This window comes from Triturus cristatus, chromosome 6 (assembly GCF_964204655.1).
Source record: "Triturus cristatus chromosome 6, aTriCri1.1, whole genome shotgun sequence".
NCBI classification, from domain to species: domain Eukaryota; kingdom Metazoa; phylum Chordata; class Amphibia; order Caudata; family Salamandridae; genus Triturus; species Triturus cristatus.
Window position 1 is genome coordinate 38,523,470 of NC_140589.1, and position 17,833 is coordinate 38,541,302.

General features: G+C 44.0%; 1 protein-coding gene across 1 annotated transcript in view; it reads left to right on the plus strand.

Annotated features, from left to right (window-relative positions):
• LOC146813711 (solute carrier family 22 member 7-like) overlaps positions 1-17,833 on the plus strand; it is a 238,364-nt gene that overhangs the window by 87,441 nt on the left and 133,090 nt on the right. Inside the window, exons 4-5 of the mRNA XM_085609490.1 lie at positions 16,097-16,265; positions 16,801-16,924. Of these exons, the coding sequence (XP_085465616.1) occupies positions 16,097-16,265; positions 16,801-16,924 (293 nt within the window). The remainder of the gene's footprint in view (positions 1-16,096; positions 16,266-16,800; positions 16,925-17,833) is intronic.

A 17,833-nucleotide genomic window follows, 5' to 3' on the forward strand; every position in this document is an offset into this window, starting at 1 on the left:
GGCAGTACCTGTACTAGTAAACCTGGTAGTGTTTTGGTCTTGTCCCCAAGCCCTGAACCTGGACCTCGAGCTTTTTCTTCGTTTTCTAATGCTGTCCAATCTATCTTCTGGTCTCCCACCTCCCAATCCTTTTCCTTGAGTTTTTCGTGAATACCTTTAATATTTTCATAATGTCGGGGTAGGTATACTCTCCCATGAGCAACATGTCTTTAATTTCACGGTGGAAACCCGCTGGGTCTTTGTCATGACTGGGTACCACTTTCTTCATTTCTAATAGTTCTATTTTAGATATGGGTGTGTATACAAACACACGTTTAAACTGATTGTCATCACCTTTTATCGGGTGCACTTCGCGTAAGGGATTCTGTCTATCCATGTAATACGTCGTTCTTTCCTTGATGGGCAGCGAGACATGTTCGGGGCATACAAAAAGAATGTACTGCTTTCTGGATTCCAGTATTTCTCTAATTAACTCAGTACCTGAACCTCTCCATTTATTCGTGAGTAATTCAGTCAATATATCAGGTAGGGGACCAGGATCGGAGTGTTGGCTTTTATATAATATAAGGAGTTGTTGAATCATATAGATACCAGCTAAACGCTGTTCATCTGGGGTGAGGTTCAAAAACGTATGTGCTAGTGTATCATCACTATATTTTCCGGGACTATCAACCCAGTGAACGGCTGACCTGGCTAATTCTTGTTCGTCCATAGAATCGAGTATATGATAACCCCTTCGTTCTCTGAGTAATTTGTCAGCGGCTTGGAACGAATGTTCGGGGGACCTTATATTTATTATAGGGGTTTGGAAATTTCTGCTATTTTCTGGACGTATCGGACGTATCGGATCAGTAAAGCATCTAGTATTATTGCAAGATCTTCCTCTACCTACATAGGCCATTGTTTCTAACTGTCCTGTGGGCAGTTCTAATTCTTCCTCCTCTTCGGTTTGTTCAGGCTGGTCTACTGCTAATCTTTCTTCGTGTATTCGTTCTACTTATTTGCGGATCTTTCGGCACATAGCTACTATACTTAATCGTTTATCATGTCTCCCCTCTGATATATTCCGACTCCATGTGGTAAGAATTTGCATTTCTTCCGGATTTACCCCTGGTCGGTCTTGATTTCTGATCACACAATTTATGAGGAAACGTAACAGTTCCCCCTGTATTTCCACTTTCTGGTACTCCATGGCTCTATTAATACTTTCAGAATCTCGTCCTGACTGGACAAAGTGATATATGTTTTCTAAATGTGTAGTCATTCCTGGTAGCCTCCCTAAATATATTGCAGCTCGTCGGATACGTAATGATGCCAGCAGCATTTCGTCCTCTTTGCCGGGCACAGGGTCATATCTACAATCTATTAGAAGTTCCTTAAGCATGTCGGGAGTTACTAGTTTGGGCGTACGTTGGTGGGCTAATTCTTGAAAGGAAAGTTTATTTACTCTGGGTGGCGTGGAAAAAATGTTTGCTGTACCTCCTGTAGCACCGCCTGGGGTGCTGGACGTGAAAGGATTCGTTGAACGTGATATAGCAACCATAGGTGTGGGTACAGCTGTAGAAACAGATGTGCTTGCCGGAACTTGTGTCGGAGTTTGTTGTTGCGGAGGTACAGACGGAGGGTCTTGGCGTTGAACCCCCTCGGCAGGCGGTCTATGTGGCGCAGTATTAGCATACTCGGGAGCTGCGTCGTCTAAATAAGAAGAAAGGAAAACATCTTCTGCGGTTCTGGGATGCCCTTTGGGATGTGCTTTTATCGGAAACAATGGGGGTGGCAAGTCTTTTGGTATCTCCGGAGTAGCCTTAGGTAACCCTTCGGCCAGAAGAGGATACATACCATTCATAAGGGCATTTCTTTGTCTGTCTACTTGTTCTGATTTTACTCGAGTACCTTCTTCAATTAATAGATTTTCTCGGACTTTATTTGAATTCTCCTTACTTTTCTCTTCCTGTCTGAGTGCTTTTTCTGTACGTCTATATGATTCTTTACGCCATAATTCAATGGCATCTTTCTGTGACTGTCTAGCTTTCTTTTTCCATAATTCTTCCTCTACTTTCATGATGCAATCTGCATCCCAGGTTCCAGCTGCGGGCCACCTCTGACTTTCTGGTAATTCCTTGGTGTAGTCTACCCATAAATCAAGAAATAATATGGCGTCTAGGCCATGTTTATGATACATGAAGTACCCTGGAGTGTCCCTAGGAGGAATGGGAACAGCTTCTTCGAGTACCCCTTTTCTAGTTTTTATCTGTCTTAATTTCGAAAAGAGCGGCATATTGAGAACTGATCTGATACCTAGTTTTGAACACGTTTAATACAACAAAACACAATAATGAACAGTCATTCACACCACAATATGCAGAACATATGTAAAACATTTTAACATTTAACATTTAATGAACAACAATGATGGCCATTTAGGGAACTAGTCACTAAGCATAATACTCGGCACTAACTAGGTAATTCTGAATTATATACTAGACATACTTGATATACTGCTAAACAGTACAGATACACTGCTGAAACAGTGCAGACCGGATTTGTGTACCCAAACCCGTCTTGACCGGCACAACCTATGTGCACGTCAGAACGCCTCCCCGGCAATGGTACTCACCGGGTAGCTCGGAACGGAAAGCCTCGGAACTGAACTGAACTGGACTCGGACCGGACTGGACTCGACTCGATACTTCGGAACTTCGGAACTGGTGGGCCTCTGTATACCTCGGATCTTGCTCTCTCAGCTAGGCTCTGGTCGGGATACTTCGCACTTCTCACCGCCTCGTCTGGGTGTTGATCGCAGCCTCAGTTACCCCCGCTCGGCAGGAGGGAGATACAGGAAATCCTGTGGGTACGCGTTGTTGTCCGTCCAGCTGTGGCAGGAGACCGGGCCTGCAACGCACCTCCGGCGCGTGAGATGAGAAAGTGTCCCTGTTCGGGCGCCATATATGTGGTAAATAATTTAATTACCGGTACTTAATTTGATGCGGAAAATCTATAATAATAGCTCAGTAAAATAAGAGGCAGAATCCGTGGTATTAGAGGTTCGGAACGGGCTTTATTCCAAAATCAATTCGAATTGAGGACTCCATATTCCATCACCACGAAGGTTCAGGAAGTGAAGGACAATACTTTATTGACAGATAATCATATTTATAGAAGATGCATTATAGTGAAAACAGATGCAGGAGGCGTAACAGTTGATGACAGAGATAAAAACATACATGCGTAACTAAAATGGGGTAACTAGGCGTAACTAAAGAACGTCATTAGGTATGATGTCATAAATGGGTGGTTCCATGAAAGAATTTCGCAATGTCAGCAGAAATACTTGGCAGAGATGCGCGCGCAGCAGCATGACGTGTGATTGACGTGCAACTAGGGGGTGAAAGGGACTTGACATTTAGCTCTACATGTGGAGACAGAAGTCTGGGGTTATGTCAACCTAATCCCAAATCATATCTAACATCCTATGTTTAAAGAACTGTGTTATCCAAAAAGAGAGGTCTCTCGAACAAAATCTATTCTATACTGACTGTGAGTGCGTGTACAAGCGTCTAAGTGTCTACATTAGATGCGAGGGCAGAAATCTTCCATAGTAACAGGGCTATGAATTACTTGCATAAAGACAGAGAAGCCGGGCCCTTTGCTCGGTAGCTGGAAGAATGTTTACTTAAACTACTAGACAGGAATGCATTGGATGAGGAGCGGAGCAGAACAGATAATCTTGAAGGTGAAATACAGTTTTTGGCAGGCAGATAGGTCGAGTCAGGCACCGTTAGCCGCGCAGGGAGTAGGACAAAGTTCATGGATACAGATGCGAGCTCAGACTGGAGCTTTCAGAGGCAGAAGGCAGGAAAAGGCTTAATGGTAGAATCAGGGCCTACTCGCCTGGACTGTAAAATGGGATAAATGAACCATATAAAGCCGGTGGCCTTTCATACTTAGGAATAGAATATCCGGCCCATTCATGGCGGATCTGAAAGAGGACATGTTGACGGTGGACGCACATGTGTTTGCGTCTTCAAAACTGGAACTGGAGGGAACATACATGTACTTGTGATTTATACATGAAACCGTCGGGGTCCAAGATAGGGGACATAACTGATCATAAAAATCCATATTTCCACAACTTGTGCACCACATAATGTTAAATACAGCGCATTCCTGCCCTTTCACGCAGCGCAGCGAGGTGGCTTCCTGATTTGCGTGCAAAAATAATAAATATTGCCCTTAGTGTATGAGCAGAGTGCTTTAAGCTATTTCTGACCATTGTTGAATGTTCCTTTAACAGTGGTATTAAATAGCACATTACATTCTGCGTATTTGCGTTTATGGCTTATGCCATGGGGTTTTCATGTCCGTTCGTTTTTAGAAAAGATAGTTAACCAAAACCATTCTGCAAGGGTTTAAATGAGTGCAGTAAGATGAAATCAATTTGAATAGGCCTGGTGTCTACTAGTAAAGTTGATTCCAGATATAAAGTACCGGTAACACGCAATCCAATCTGTGAGGGAGTAACCCATGAGATCCCGAAAGGAACTTTAAGCTAGGGTGGTAATAAACACAAATTTGACCTTTGCACGGTAGTGATAAATGTGTGAATGTGGGCAAATTAGCATAATTGCTCTAAACGTTTATCTTCACTGCTATGGCATAATGTAGAAGTTTTCATGGGAGGAGATTGTCAAGACATTTGGGAGATTTCAGCTCCAACTCGAGGGCACCGCCAGAAAAAAAGGCCTTATCTTCTTGAAGGAATGATTTCAAGAAGCACATTGTTGCACTTGGCATTGGCCTGGGACGGACAAGCAAGATAGTTTTAGGTCTAGAGTAGAGTGCCTTTTAGGTAATGCAGGCTACCTTTTAACTCAAACTAACATGTTACAGAGTGAATTGTTGTGTTGTAAATGATTCCACCACCAAGAAGGGGCATTTGAGAACCCTACTTGCATCACTGGAAGTAGTCACGGCTTCTCGCCCGCTCAGAGCAGGTGACCAGCATACACTACAAGTATGAGCCTCCACCTTCAACGAAAGATACAACCCCCAGAGTCACACACCCTACTTGTATCTCTGGCAGTCACAGCTTCTCGCCCACTCAAAGTAAGTGGCCAGTACATACTACGAGTATTAACTTCCACCTTGAACGAGAGACCCCAGCGCCACAGATGCTGCTTGTATCACTGGTAATAGTCACGACTTCTCGCCCGCTCAGAGCAAGTGACCAGCACACACTACAAGTATGAATCCCCGCCTTCAACGAGAGATACAACTCTTGAAACCACAGACCCTACTTGTATCACTGGTAATAGCCACAGATTCTCGCCCTCTCAAAGCAGGTGACCAGCATACACTACAAGTATGAATCCCCGCCTTCAACGAGAGATACAACTCTTGAAACCACAGACCCTACTTGTATCACTGGTAATAGCCACAGATTCTCGCCCTCTCAAAGCAGGTGACCAGCATACACTACAAGTATGAATCCCCGCCTTCAACGAGAGATACAACTCTTGAAACCACAGACCCTACTTGTATCACTGGTAATAGCCACAGATTCTCGCCCTCTCAAAGCAGGTGACCAGCACACACTACAAGTATGAATCCCCGCCTTCAACGAGAGATACAACTCTTGAAACCACAGACCCTACTTGTATCACTGGTAATAGCCACAGATTCTCGCCCTCTCAAAGCAGGTGACCAGCATACACTACAAGTATGAATCCCCGCCTTCAACGAGAGATACAACTCTTGAAACCACAGACCCTACTTGTATTACTGGTAATAGCCACAGATTCTCGCCCTCTCAAAGCAGGTGACCAGCATACACTACAAGTATGAATCCCCGCCTTCAACGAGAGATACAACTCTTGAAACCACAGACCCTACTTGTATCACTGGTAATAGCCACAGATTCTCGCCCGCTCAGAGCAAGTGACCAGCACACACTACAAGTATGAATCCCCGCCTTCAACGAGAGATACAACTCTTGAAACCACAGACCCTACTTGTATCACTGGTAATAGCCACAGATTCTCGCCCTCTCAAAGCAGGTGACCAGCATACACACCAAGTATGAACCTCCAACGTCGATGACGGATACAAATCCTAGAGCCACAGACCCTACTTGTATCACTGGTAATAGTCACAGTTTCTTGACTGCTCAAAGCAGGTGACCAACATACACTATAAGTATGAACCCCCCTCTTCAACAAGAAATACAAACCCCAGAACCACAGACCCTACTTGTATCACTGCTAATAATCACAGCTTCTCCCCGCTCTAAGCAGGTGACCATCATTACAAGTATGAACCTCTGCCTTCGATGAGAGATAAAAACCTCAGAGCTACACACCCTACTTGTATCACTGGTAATAGTTACGGCTTCTTGCCCGCTCTAAGCAGGTGATCAGCATATATTATGAGTATGAACCTCTACCTTCAACGAGAGATACAGCCCACAGTTCCACAGACCCTATTTGGATAACTGGTAATAGCCACAGCTTCTCGCCCCTCAAAGCAGGTGACCAGCATACACTACAAGTATGAAATATTAGGCCCTGATGAAGTTCTCCTTGTCGGAACGAAACACGTTGGCTTACCTGTTTGTGCTATTAACCAACGGAAAGAATTAAAATTGAAATAAAGGGGTTTGATACAACTTAAGTGTCTTGAACTTCATTGCCTGGTGCACCCCCACTTGTAGCTGGCCCTTTCAGGATCTGAATCACAGAGGCGCCACGCAACGGCTGGTGCTGGGGTATCAGTGCACAGGACTTATCACTGATAAAACTGGCATGAGGTGCAGAGCCATAAGTCTGCCGTTGAAGCTTTCATTCCTAAAGCATACACTACAAGTATGAACCTCCACCTTCGACGAGAGTTACAACCCCCAGAGCCACAGACCCTACTTGTATCACTAGTAATAGTCACACCTTCTCGCCCGCTCAAAGCAGGTGACCATCATATACTACAAGTATGTACCTCCACCTTCAACGAGAGATACAGCCCACAGTTCCACATACCCTATTTGTATAACTGGTAATAGCCACAACTTCTCGCCCGCTCAAAGCAGGTGATCGGCATACACTACAGGTATGAAATATTAAGCCCTGATGAAGTTCTCCTTGTGGTAACAAAACACGTTGGCTTACCTGTTTGTGCTATTAACCTACGAAAAGAATTAAAATTGAAATAAAGGGGTTTGATACAACTTACGTGTCTTGGACTTCATTGCCTGGTGCACCCCAACTTGTAGCTGCCCCTTTCAGGATCTGGCTCACAGAGGTGCCACGCAGGGCTGGTGCTGGGGTATCAGTGCACAAGACTTATTCCACTTGAAATTGACGTGAGGTGAAGAGCCATAAGTCCGTCATTGAAGCTTTCTTTCTTAAAGCACCCTCTTCAACAAAAGATACAACAGAGCCACAGGCCCTACTTGTATCACAGGTAATAGTCACGGCTTCTCGCCTGCTCAGAGCAGGTGACCAGCACATATTACTAGTATGATGTTCCACCTTCGATGAGAGACACAACACCCAGAGCCACAGACCCTACTTGTATCACTGGTAATAGTCGCAGCTTCTCACCAACTCAAAGCAGGTGACCAGCATACACTACAAGTATGATCCTCCACCTTCGACGAGAGGCACAACCCCCAGAGCCACAGACCCTACTTGTATCACTGGTAATAGTCACGGCTTCTAACCTGCTCAAAGGAGGTGACCAGCACACACTACAAGTATGATCCTCCACCCTTGACGAAAGATACAACCCCCAGAGCCACAGGCCCTACTTGGCTGTATCATTGGTAACAGTCATGGATTCTCGTCTGCTCAAAGCTTTCTTTGGAAGGGAATGCCAGTTCTGCTGTGCTCACAGTCACAATCTGAAGACAAGATATAGGGTTCCTCTGTTATGAAAAGCAGTGACAGCTTAAGGATTTTGTGGAGAGGTACAGAAAAGCAAGCTAGGGAAAGAGAGTAGAGCAGCATAGAGAAAAGCAGAGAGAAAAGGATGAAGGAGAGAGGTCAAAATGAGGTGAAATACAGAGAGACAGGTGAATCTAGAGAGATGGGTTTGATACAGATGCAGAGAATGCTGAAGTTCTGAGGGGCAGAGAACAGTTGCAAAATATTTGTGCAGTGGGTGGTGAGAGGCTACGTCATGCAGCAGGACAGTGGCCAGAGTGAGTACACAAGTCTGGAATTGGAGTTAGCATCTGTATATGGAAGGGGTGGGTGGCTATTTCAGGAAAGCACTCAAATGTCACTTTAGGAACTGATGCATTGCATGAAGGTTTGGTACACAGACCATGCATGTCCGTCAGTAACTTGAACAAGCATTGGCAAAGCCCATATAGTCTTGACATTGCTCGAGCTATTGGCCTTGTCAATGTGAATGTCTTTTAACCATGTTGTTCGTTGCACATCTGCTGTTCAGCATAGCTAATAGTCATTTACTAGGATGTGGCCAAGACAGGCTACGTTATATTGCTGTTTTTATGTGAGATGGGGATGCGGGTGTAGGGGGAAAAGTAACAGAACAAGTGTTATTATTATTTTCCAAAAAAACCTTGTATTAATAGTGAGTCCAGCGTTATGAGTGGGTTTTGTGCCCTGACTATGTATTTTGATTGAAGTGTATATTATTGAGGCATCAGGCTGAATCGGGCAGTTAAGTCAGGCTAATTAGGCGAGCACAATGCATCTAGCGCTGTGAGCGGTAATTTGACAAGAAAAGTAAAATTTTGAGGTTGCTGCGAATAATAGGGAAGCTAGAACAAACTACTTGCAAAGGGGAAACTGGGGGCCATGTTGGCTGATAGAAAATGGGCATGGTATGCCCTCGTACCCGTCAAGGGTTGAATCCCGGTATTCTGATGCATCTGATGTTTGGATGGCGTTCTGTTTGAGTGCCATCTTTAAAGGGGAAGTGATCGTTAGTCCCTGTACAGTTTTGTTAGCAGTGCCCAGAGATATCTTAGAGTTTTGGTTTGGTCACCATCTTGGTGTGTGGTGAACTTGCATATGTGGTAACGAACCCGAGGTGATGTTGTCAGTTCGGGAAGCATAAGAAATCAAACTAATTTGATATCAGGTGACCGGGATATCTGTAGATATAAAAAGTATTTGAGAGCTAGACAGTGGTGAGGATAAGAATAAAATTAAAAATAAATGAGAATGAAGTAAAAAAAGTATTTAAAAAAATTGTGATTACATTGACTAACAGCGCAACATTAAAAAAGAACCTCCTCTCACTTTAAAGTCAGAGAAAGAAATGTAAAAAGGCGTCCTTGGAAAACCGCGTCAGACATGCGATCTCAGTCTTTGAATGCACAGAAAATGTTACAAGATAAGAACAAAATTGACATGCTTGTTTACAGAAACGAGCTTGAAGCGGCTTTAAAAACGAGCGCTTGTGTGAAGTGCTTACAAAGATAGGAAAAAGTAGTTCCTAAAACAGTTAGTAAAATAGGAGCAGAGGATGGATAGTAGTATTTGGTCCATGTTCTTGGGGTGGGCTAAACAAAGGAAGATGCATGAAGCATGCATGCCATGGACAAATGGGGAGAAAGAATATGAGAGCAACGATGGAGACTGCAAATGTGAAGCCTTTAGGTGGGGGGGAGGCTGAAGCCCACAAAGTATATACAACATGTCTCAAAGAGACAGCACAGGCACTGTCTAGCTGAGACTTAAGTCATGATTAGTATGAAGGTTGGTAAACACAGCATAGGCACTGGAAGTAGGAGCGCGTGGGGTGGTACAGTACCCCCAAAGAACAATTCTGGGGTTCAGAAGCTGAATTAGCAATAAAGATCCCATTACATTTAGTTTTTTTATATCTTGTAACATTTGCTGTGCTTCCTAATACAGAGGCCAAGTGTCAGGCCATGTCTTCTGAAAACTGCTGCTTACTCATTTAACATGGAAACTCGTGATAACTTTTCTTACTCTGACTAGAAAGTTAGGGGTCTTTGTAAAAAGGACTATCTGACAATTTTTGTGGGGTATAGCGAGTGTGGAAGGAAAGTCTGTACATTGTGGGTTTTTTCTAACACGCAGCAACATTTAAATAGCTGTAAAATAACTGTACAAATATTTCAGTATATCTCAGCAGTTAGGAAAGTACAAATGAAACCCTTTTTCTTCTAAAGTGTGATTGAAACAAAGATCTTAATAGGATCAAAACAAATCAAAATACTTTACTTGGTTTCGGGGCAAATGGGAAACATAGATAGGTTGAGTTTTCCACAACAACAAGTGATCTAGGGGCATATGTATCAAAAACCGTATTTGCGATTCTCAAATAGTGATTTTTTGAGAATCGCTATCTGAGAATTGCAAAACGGGATGTATTTAAAAAATCGCACATATTTTGCGAATTCTTAATATTCCTTAATTGCGATTAGCAAATTGCGAAGTCACAATTAAGGAATGCCTTCCCATTCATTCCAATGGGCCAGGAATTAATGGGAAGTCATTCTCAAATTGCGATTCGCAATTTGCTAATCACAAATTCAGAATAATTTCAAAGGTGCAAGGGTGTCATGATGACACCTTGATACACCCCTGAAATGAGCATGTGTGCGCATATGGCGCACATACATGGCATAAGGGCATGAATGTGCGCCACATGGCACCTAGAAAAATGCCCAAAAGTGCATTTTTGAAAGAATTCGCAAAATACCACCACCTTGAGGTTGGTGGTAATTTGCGATTTCTTAAGGAGAAATCGCACAACTTGGGTGCTTGTTACATAGCATTTAAGGAATCGCAATTTGCGATTCCTTAAATGCTTACGCAAACTTAAGGAATCGCAAAATTAGCGATTTCTTATTTGTGCGATGCGAAAATGGCTCATACATCGCGTTTTGCGATTTTGTATTCGCAAATGCTGTTTTCTTGCGAAACCCAGCGTTTGCGAATACAAAATCGCTTGACACGTATGCCCCCTAGAGCCCTCGTATACCTTGTATACCCGCCAGAAAGTCTACCGGTATTCTCGCTTTAACTTATCCGGTTCTTTATTTTACATGGGTCCTACCTCTTCCCTGCCAATATACACAGAATCTTCCCAGATGCCCAGGATACCTGTGCCCGTTGCAGTACCTCAGGGGCAGATTTAAAATGTTTGGTGGGAATGCCCTCGGCTTAGTCTTTACTGGACAGAGATGACCCAGAGACTCTTGGCTGTCACAGGTGTTACTGGTACAGACACCTGGAAAGCGGGAGTTTTGCGCCTTTATAGGCATTCTAAAAAAATGTATAACCACCTCCTAATTACTGAACTTAGGCCTGCTCATACTGAGACGCATCATTACCTCGCAATGGGATAACCCTGCATATCTGCCCACTGAGCAATGACAGAGGGCCCTGGTCCAGTGGGTGGAAGCCGAAGATTTAGCCGTGTGTAGAGAAGAAGTGAGAGGTCTCCTCTGCCACCTTATATCCCCGCATGGGACAGGCTCCTGGAAAAGATGTCTGCGCCTCCCGATGGGTCCCCTTCCTTCTCTCGAAGTCCCACCCTAAGCCTCCCTCCTGCCCCTTTTTAGGTCTCGCCTGACCCAGCGCATGCGCTGGTCTGGCGAGACTTTTTGAGAGGGCTCCAAAAAGTGCTACCGGGCCAGCCTAGACCTACAGTGCATGTGCGCGGGCGCGCGCGCCGGTTTGATGTTTACCGTGATTACTTTCACTTTCACGGCCACACGGCCGCTCTGATGTTTGATCGCGATCACTTTCGCGGCCGCATGGCCGCTTATTTAGGACTGGTGCCCTGATTGACAACATGCCTAGCGGCATCAGGTGAGGGATCAAAGTAACATCAAGCTTTAGCATATTTTCCATCAATTTGGTGATTTCATGCTAAAGTACTTCTAGAGACGGGCATGTACTGAACATATGGTCCAAGTCCGCCCCCTTGGCTTTGACAAGGAGGGCAGCGAATACCAACCAATTTTGTTGGTATGTAATACAAGTCAAAGTTCGTTTTATAGTGTTGTGACTGGTAGCCAGCCGAGCACAACAGAGTTTGGCCTATCTCAGACTCACAAAAGCAGCAAACAGTCTGGGTAGTGAGCCGTTTCTGCCATTCATCCAATTCTCCTCCAGGTCTTCCAGGAAGAAAGAACTCAGAACACCATAAATCCGAGTAAATGTACATCACGTTTTCCCCACTAGCAAATCAGCTTTGGAAAACCCTATTGGACCGCCACAATTTTTAATTAAAAAATCTCTGAAGAATATGCTTTAAAACGAGTGTCCCATATTGGTGCCAGAAAGCTCGTTACGTAACTCTTTTTTTTTTAAACTACGCCACTGATGAATATAAAACTTCGCCTATCGGAACCGCTAAGCTGGCCACTTTCAAGCGCGATTGTGTCTAGTTAACATCCTGCCCTCTCAATTGATTAGTTTCCGCATGTATTAATAAAATCTGGCAAAAAACACTAAGACTAGTTAGCAAAGCACGCGCTGTAAAGACGCATCGAATAAAACTGCCCCGAAAGACACTGAACGTCTCCCAAATGGAACCATTAACATCGCAGTTGGTAGATACAGTTTTCCAAGTGCGTAAGATAAAGCTATTGGCAGGCGGCCTTTTGTTTACCGTCCTTATCTTTGTGTGGCAGAGCTCAGATGCGCGGTGCTTTCTCTTGACTGATCGATTTATGTTTGTGCAACTTTGTCTGAGATTTATTTACAATTTAAACAGAAATATAGGTCTCGGTGTGACAATCTGCTGCCAATTAGCGCAGAGGAAGGCTGGTATCTGGGGTGTCTCGCTGATAAATAAAGCTTAGTCAGCTGACCTATGAAATAGGAGCCAGCGTGAGGCTGGGTAGGAGATCTGGGTTCAATAGCTTACTTACTATCCAGTCTCATGTACACATATATACATTTGAAACGCGCCAGGGGATTATAGGTTTAGACAATCTTTCACAGTATCCCTTCTGATTAAACTGATGGATTTAAGGTTTCACCTTGATCGAATTTCCAATAGGCCAGTTACTAATGATTTATATTGGATTCAGTGGATGTTGTTTCTGACCTCTACTAGTCTGCAAAGGAAACACTTAAACAGTTTAATCCCGTTAAACAGCTGGTGTGTATTAAAAAGTGCAATACAAGATGCTCTCTGCTTCTTCTCTGGGCTATGACATGCGCTGTATAAAAGACCAAAAATAAAAGAAGGCCCTAATTAAAAACATATTATGATGTGGTTATTGGTGTCTAATGACGTCTGTTGGTTTAAGGCGGTATTCTTAGGTCGAGCCTGGGTAGCCAATGAGCTGCTTTGCGAGGCATGCTGTATTCGAGTATGGACTTGAAGCTCTGCCCATATTTTTCATTGACTTGTGTCATTGTTCTTTGTAAATGCTGGATTCTGATTCGTTAATAGGCTTGTTAGTCCCTCCTTAGTACAGCCTTGTCTTCACTTGTGACTTCCCACGTGGACTAGCCCTTTTACTTCGATTGTTACATGGGATGCTTTATTGAGTTTGTAAGCACTATTTTCTTTTATAAGTTTATCCTACTTCATGCACAACTGCTTTCCTGCAACATTCAGCGCACCATACACGTTTTAACTTTCCAGGCAGCCGAGACAATGGCGGCCGCTTCTTTGCAATGCAATCGGTCTCGCATTAACGAGAGTTTGAGCTATTGGCATTTAAAATGACAATGCCTTTTATTTATGTGTTAATTTTTAAAACAGATAATTAAAAAGCATTGTCATTTACAATGCCAGTAGCTTAAACTCTTGCAAATGCGAGACCTATTGCATTGCAAATGCTTGTTTTCCCTCCTGTCTGTCAAGATCGGTCCCATGTTGGATCAATGCCCTGCGCCCTCTGGTCTGGCCCATATGGCAGGGAGACTCAACTATTGCCTCCCTAGAGGACCTCAGGGCCGCCCACAACAGCCACATTTTAGCATTTCCTTGTTTCTCCCCGAGCGGTCTACTTCCCCCATTGACCCTCACATTGGCTTTTGTGCCTCTTGGGCCACCTTACCCCCCACACCTAAGTTTCTTCACACCTGGCTTCCTGGCCTTCCTGCCCGGGTATTGCTTCCCCCCATTCCCTCTCTCACTCCCCCCACCTAAAAAGCCACAGTTCAACTACTTCATGCACATGTCACCAGTTGCTGTTGTACTTTTTCAGCGGTGCTCACCCACCAACTGGACCATTCGAAATACCCCCAAGTTGGATGGGTACGGGTTATTTTCTCGCACCGAGTTCGGTCGGAGCAAAGATACTAAACATATTGATTGTTGAGACCTGGCACCTTGTTTAAGTTGAAAACCTTAATAAAAATGTATTTTAAAAAAGCCAGCTTATTTGGTGACGTGCAAACGGTAAGTGTTTACTGAAAAACGATTTCCGCATAATATTGTTTGCGCATTATATAGTTTTACCATTAAAATGGCATGTCTGTGTTAATCTTGTTTAAGTTGAATACCTGAATAGAAATTGATTTTTTTTTTTTTTTAAATGACTTTGGTGATGTGCAAATGGTAAATGTTTACTGAAAAACGATTTCCACAAATTATTGTTTGGTCACTCTGCAGTTTTAACATTCAAATTGCATGTCAGTGTGAATCTTGTTTACATTGAAAACCTAAAAATTCATTTAAAAAAACAATAAAGACACTTTATTTGGTGATGTGCAAATAGTAAATATTTGCTGAAAAACGATTCCCACAAATTATTGTTTGTGTGTTAACTAGTTTTATCATTTAGATGGCATCATCATGAATGTTGTGGCCATTTCAAATGAGAATGTGCCGTCTGTAAGTGACAGTGTGCTTCCACACCACGCTTGGGTAATATATTTGGTACAGTGTGCTCAACAAGACACCGCTGGCTGCATACCACACCCTTACCACTCTCCTGCTGAATGGATGGGACTCATTTGCTGTAGTTGCTCTTTTTATGATGGTTTGATTTTTCCCCAATCCCAAAGACTTTAGTGATGTAATTGATGGCAGCAACTTTGAAACACAAACAATGGATGGTCGTCATTCGTTTGACATTGCGATGCTTTTCACAAAGTTTGGGTCACAAAGTTTGGGTTACTGGGACCATGCATGGTTGTCAGTTGCTTGGAGAAGTGATGCGATAATCCAGGGTTCAAGGGCCTCAGATGCAGAGAGGGGATCCAGTGATGCAATGGTCAGGCACAGGCAGCTGTCACTGAGGCATGGAAAAGAAGGGAGCCTCCTGGCTTCAGGGTCTACATGCAAGGGAGCATTCAGGTCTTCATCTTTTGGTCTGTCGACTTCTTGCCTCCATGTATTCCTTCACCTGCACTACACACAGGGTTAAACACTGGAAGCAGGTTGGGAAATTAAAACAATGCAGTGGAGAGATGCAGAATTATGGAGGGCACCTACCCGTTAACCAAAAACAGAATCCCGGTAGGGGCACGGGCAGCATCCCAGCACAAAAGAGAGATGGGTTAGCATGAACATTGGGCTGGGTCACAGAAGCAGTTTAAGGCTTCACTCGCTGGCTGCAGTTTAATGTCCTGGTGTGTGAACAAAACCAGAGCTCTGGAAAAGGGTGGCTGATCACAAAAATGAGGTGCGGGAGGTCACAGGAGACTGGCTGTGGTCTTGGCAGGTCCAGCTTTCCTGATCTACTCATGGTAGATTCATGCAGGACTGTATCTCTGGCTGAAGAGGCAGACAGTGGGGAGCCTGTCCCCTAGGTTCTTCTGCAGATGCAGCAGGGATATAGCACTTTGACCTAAAAGACAGACCACCACAGATTCATTCTTTGATCCTTGCGTTCCTTTAAATGCCAGATATTAAATTCTAGAAATTGCAATATAGAATTTGAGCACAAACTCCCCATTTCATGGAATTAGCATCCTATTGTGTGCTGTGGTGGAGTCAATAGTTTGGTAGGTTGTGACGTAAGAGAAGCAAAGAATAAACAAATAGTCTCCTGCACAGGTAAACTCAAGCCCTTTGACAGTGAGTGAGAGCTTGGGAGGAGGATGGCCCTTTGATGCAGCTCCAAGTTCTTATGTTGAAAGAGTGACCTCTAAGAATCAATGTCTGAGCAGTGTATTTTGTCCTACAGCTGTCGAGTGGGTGGACGTGAAGCACCGCACTTTGGTCGGGTGCCTGGTCAGTCTGTGCTGGAGCATTGGTAACATGATTTTGTCACTGGTGGCGTACCTGATCCGGGACTGGCGCTGGCTTCTTGTTGCCGTCACATCGCCGTATATTTTGGGCATTATCAGCATATGGTGAGTGAACACTGCCAAGGCTCTTGTGAGACACAGGTCCCAGGCACAACTCCTTGAGTACAACTAATCTGAAGTTTGCATCGGCTATCACTTATCTGTAACCTTTTACCATTGGGGTCCCAAGCTGACGCTGCTAACGCATCTTTGTCGTGCTCTGAATATGTCACTTAGGACAGTCTGTGCTACCATCTTGCCCATCATCTTCAGGGGCGTACTCCTGGTGTGGTATGTAGTACTGTCTCACAGTTGGAAATTGGCCCCTTCGATTTAACAATTGGTTCAAAGTGTCTGCTGTTCCGTATCCCTCAAGCCCCCTGTGATTGCCTCAGGATGTTTGGCTCTCTTACCATTTGCTGTGTGATGTCTTCATCATGAACATATTCCCTTTTCTATGTGAGATGATGTTCTCTTAAAACCCATCTCTATGACTGTACTTCTCATTTTCCAGATCTTTCATTCATCTTCTGTTCCCTCAGATCTGCAACTGAAGAGATGTACTTATTCTTGTGCCTCAGTCTCCACTCTTCCCACACAGGTGGCTTCCAGAGTCTGCGAGGTGGCTGTTAGCCAAAGGCAAGGTGAAGGAAGCTCAGGCCGCCCTGGATCGATGCGCTTCAACAAATGGTCAGGCGCAGGTGTCCTCCAGTATAAACACTGAGGTGAGAGGATGTGTTCGCTTCTCACCAGGGAGACAGTGGAGGCTGCCAACATAAGGGGCAAAATGATCTTGTTTCTTAATGTGACCGAAGGCAAACTGCTTCCAGGGGTGAATATCCTCAATCATCAGGAACTATTCTGCTTCTCATGTCATCACTCTGGTCATCCCAGTTTGTCTTTTTTACGCAGGGGACTCACATCACATGTAGGCCTGAAGAAACTGTTGACAGGATCTCAATCTTCTTTGATTGGGTTTGCATCATTTGTGTATTTCTACTTCTTCTAACAGGTATACTTTTTGCTTAGGGGTCTGAAAGCTGGGTGTGTAGCGCATGCGCGTGTACTGCATTAGCAATATTCAAGATGTGATCTTAATGCCTGTATGGGCAATGCATTGAGCTGGCATGTCAGACAACCTCTGTAAGTGAGGGCATAGCTCGCATACAGTTTTCACACTGAGGACTTCACACCCATGATATGCTTAAAACACCAACATTTTACATGAATTCTGTATGTTTTCCATAGAAAGATAATTGCAGTTTCACTCTCTACATGGCTTTGGTTTGTGACTCTACATTTCTTTGGGCAGTGCAGGCCTTCTCATATTTGCAATCCTTTTATCATGGATGACTACTGTCCACATGGCCAGTCCATGACATACCTAACTGTTGGTGGCAGCCAAACTGTATTTATGGGGTATAGGCCACTATACAACTGCACTGAAGTGTAGATAATGCTGTCTGAATTTCTTCTGAGTGTACAAGGAGCATGAGACAGTGTTTGGATACATGTGCAGAAGGTACCCTAGTTAGTAGGGTCCTTCATAGGTTAATTATACTCAGATGTTTACTGTCTCTCAACTGTGATGCTACCACCTTCCCCCAGTGCCCTGTTACATATAGCCACAGAAG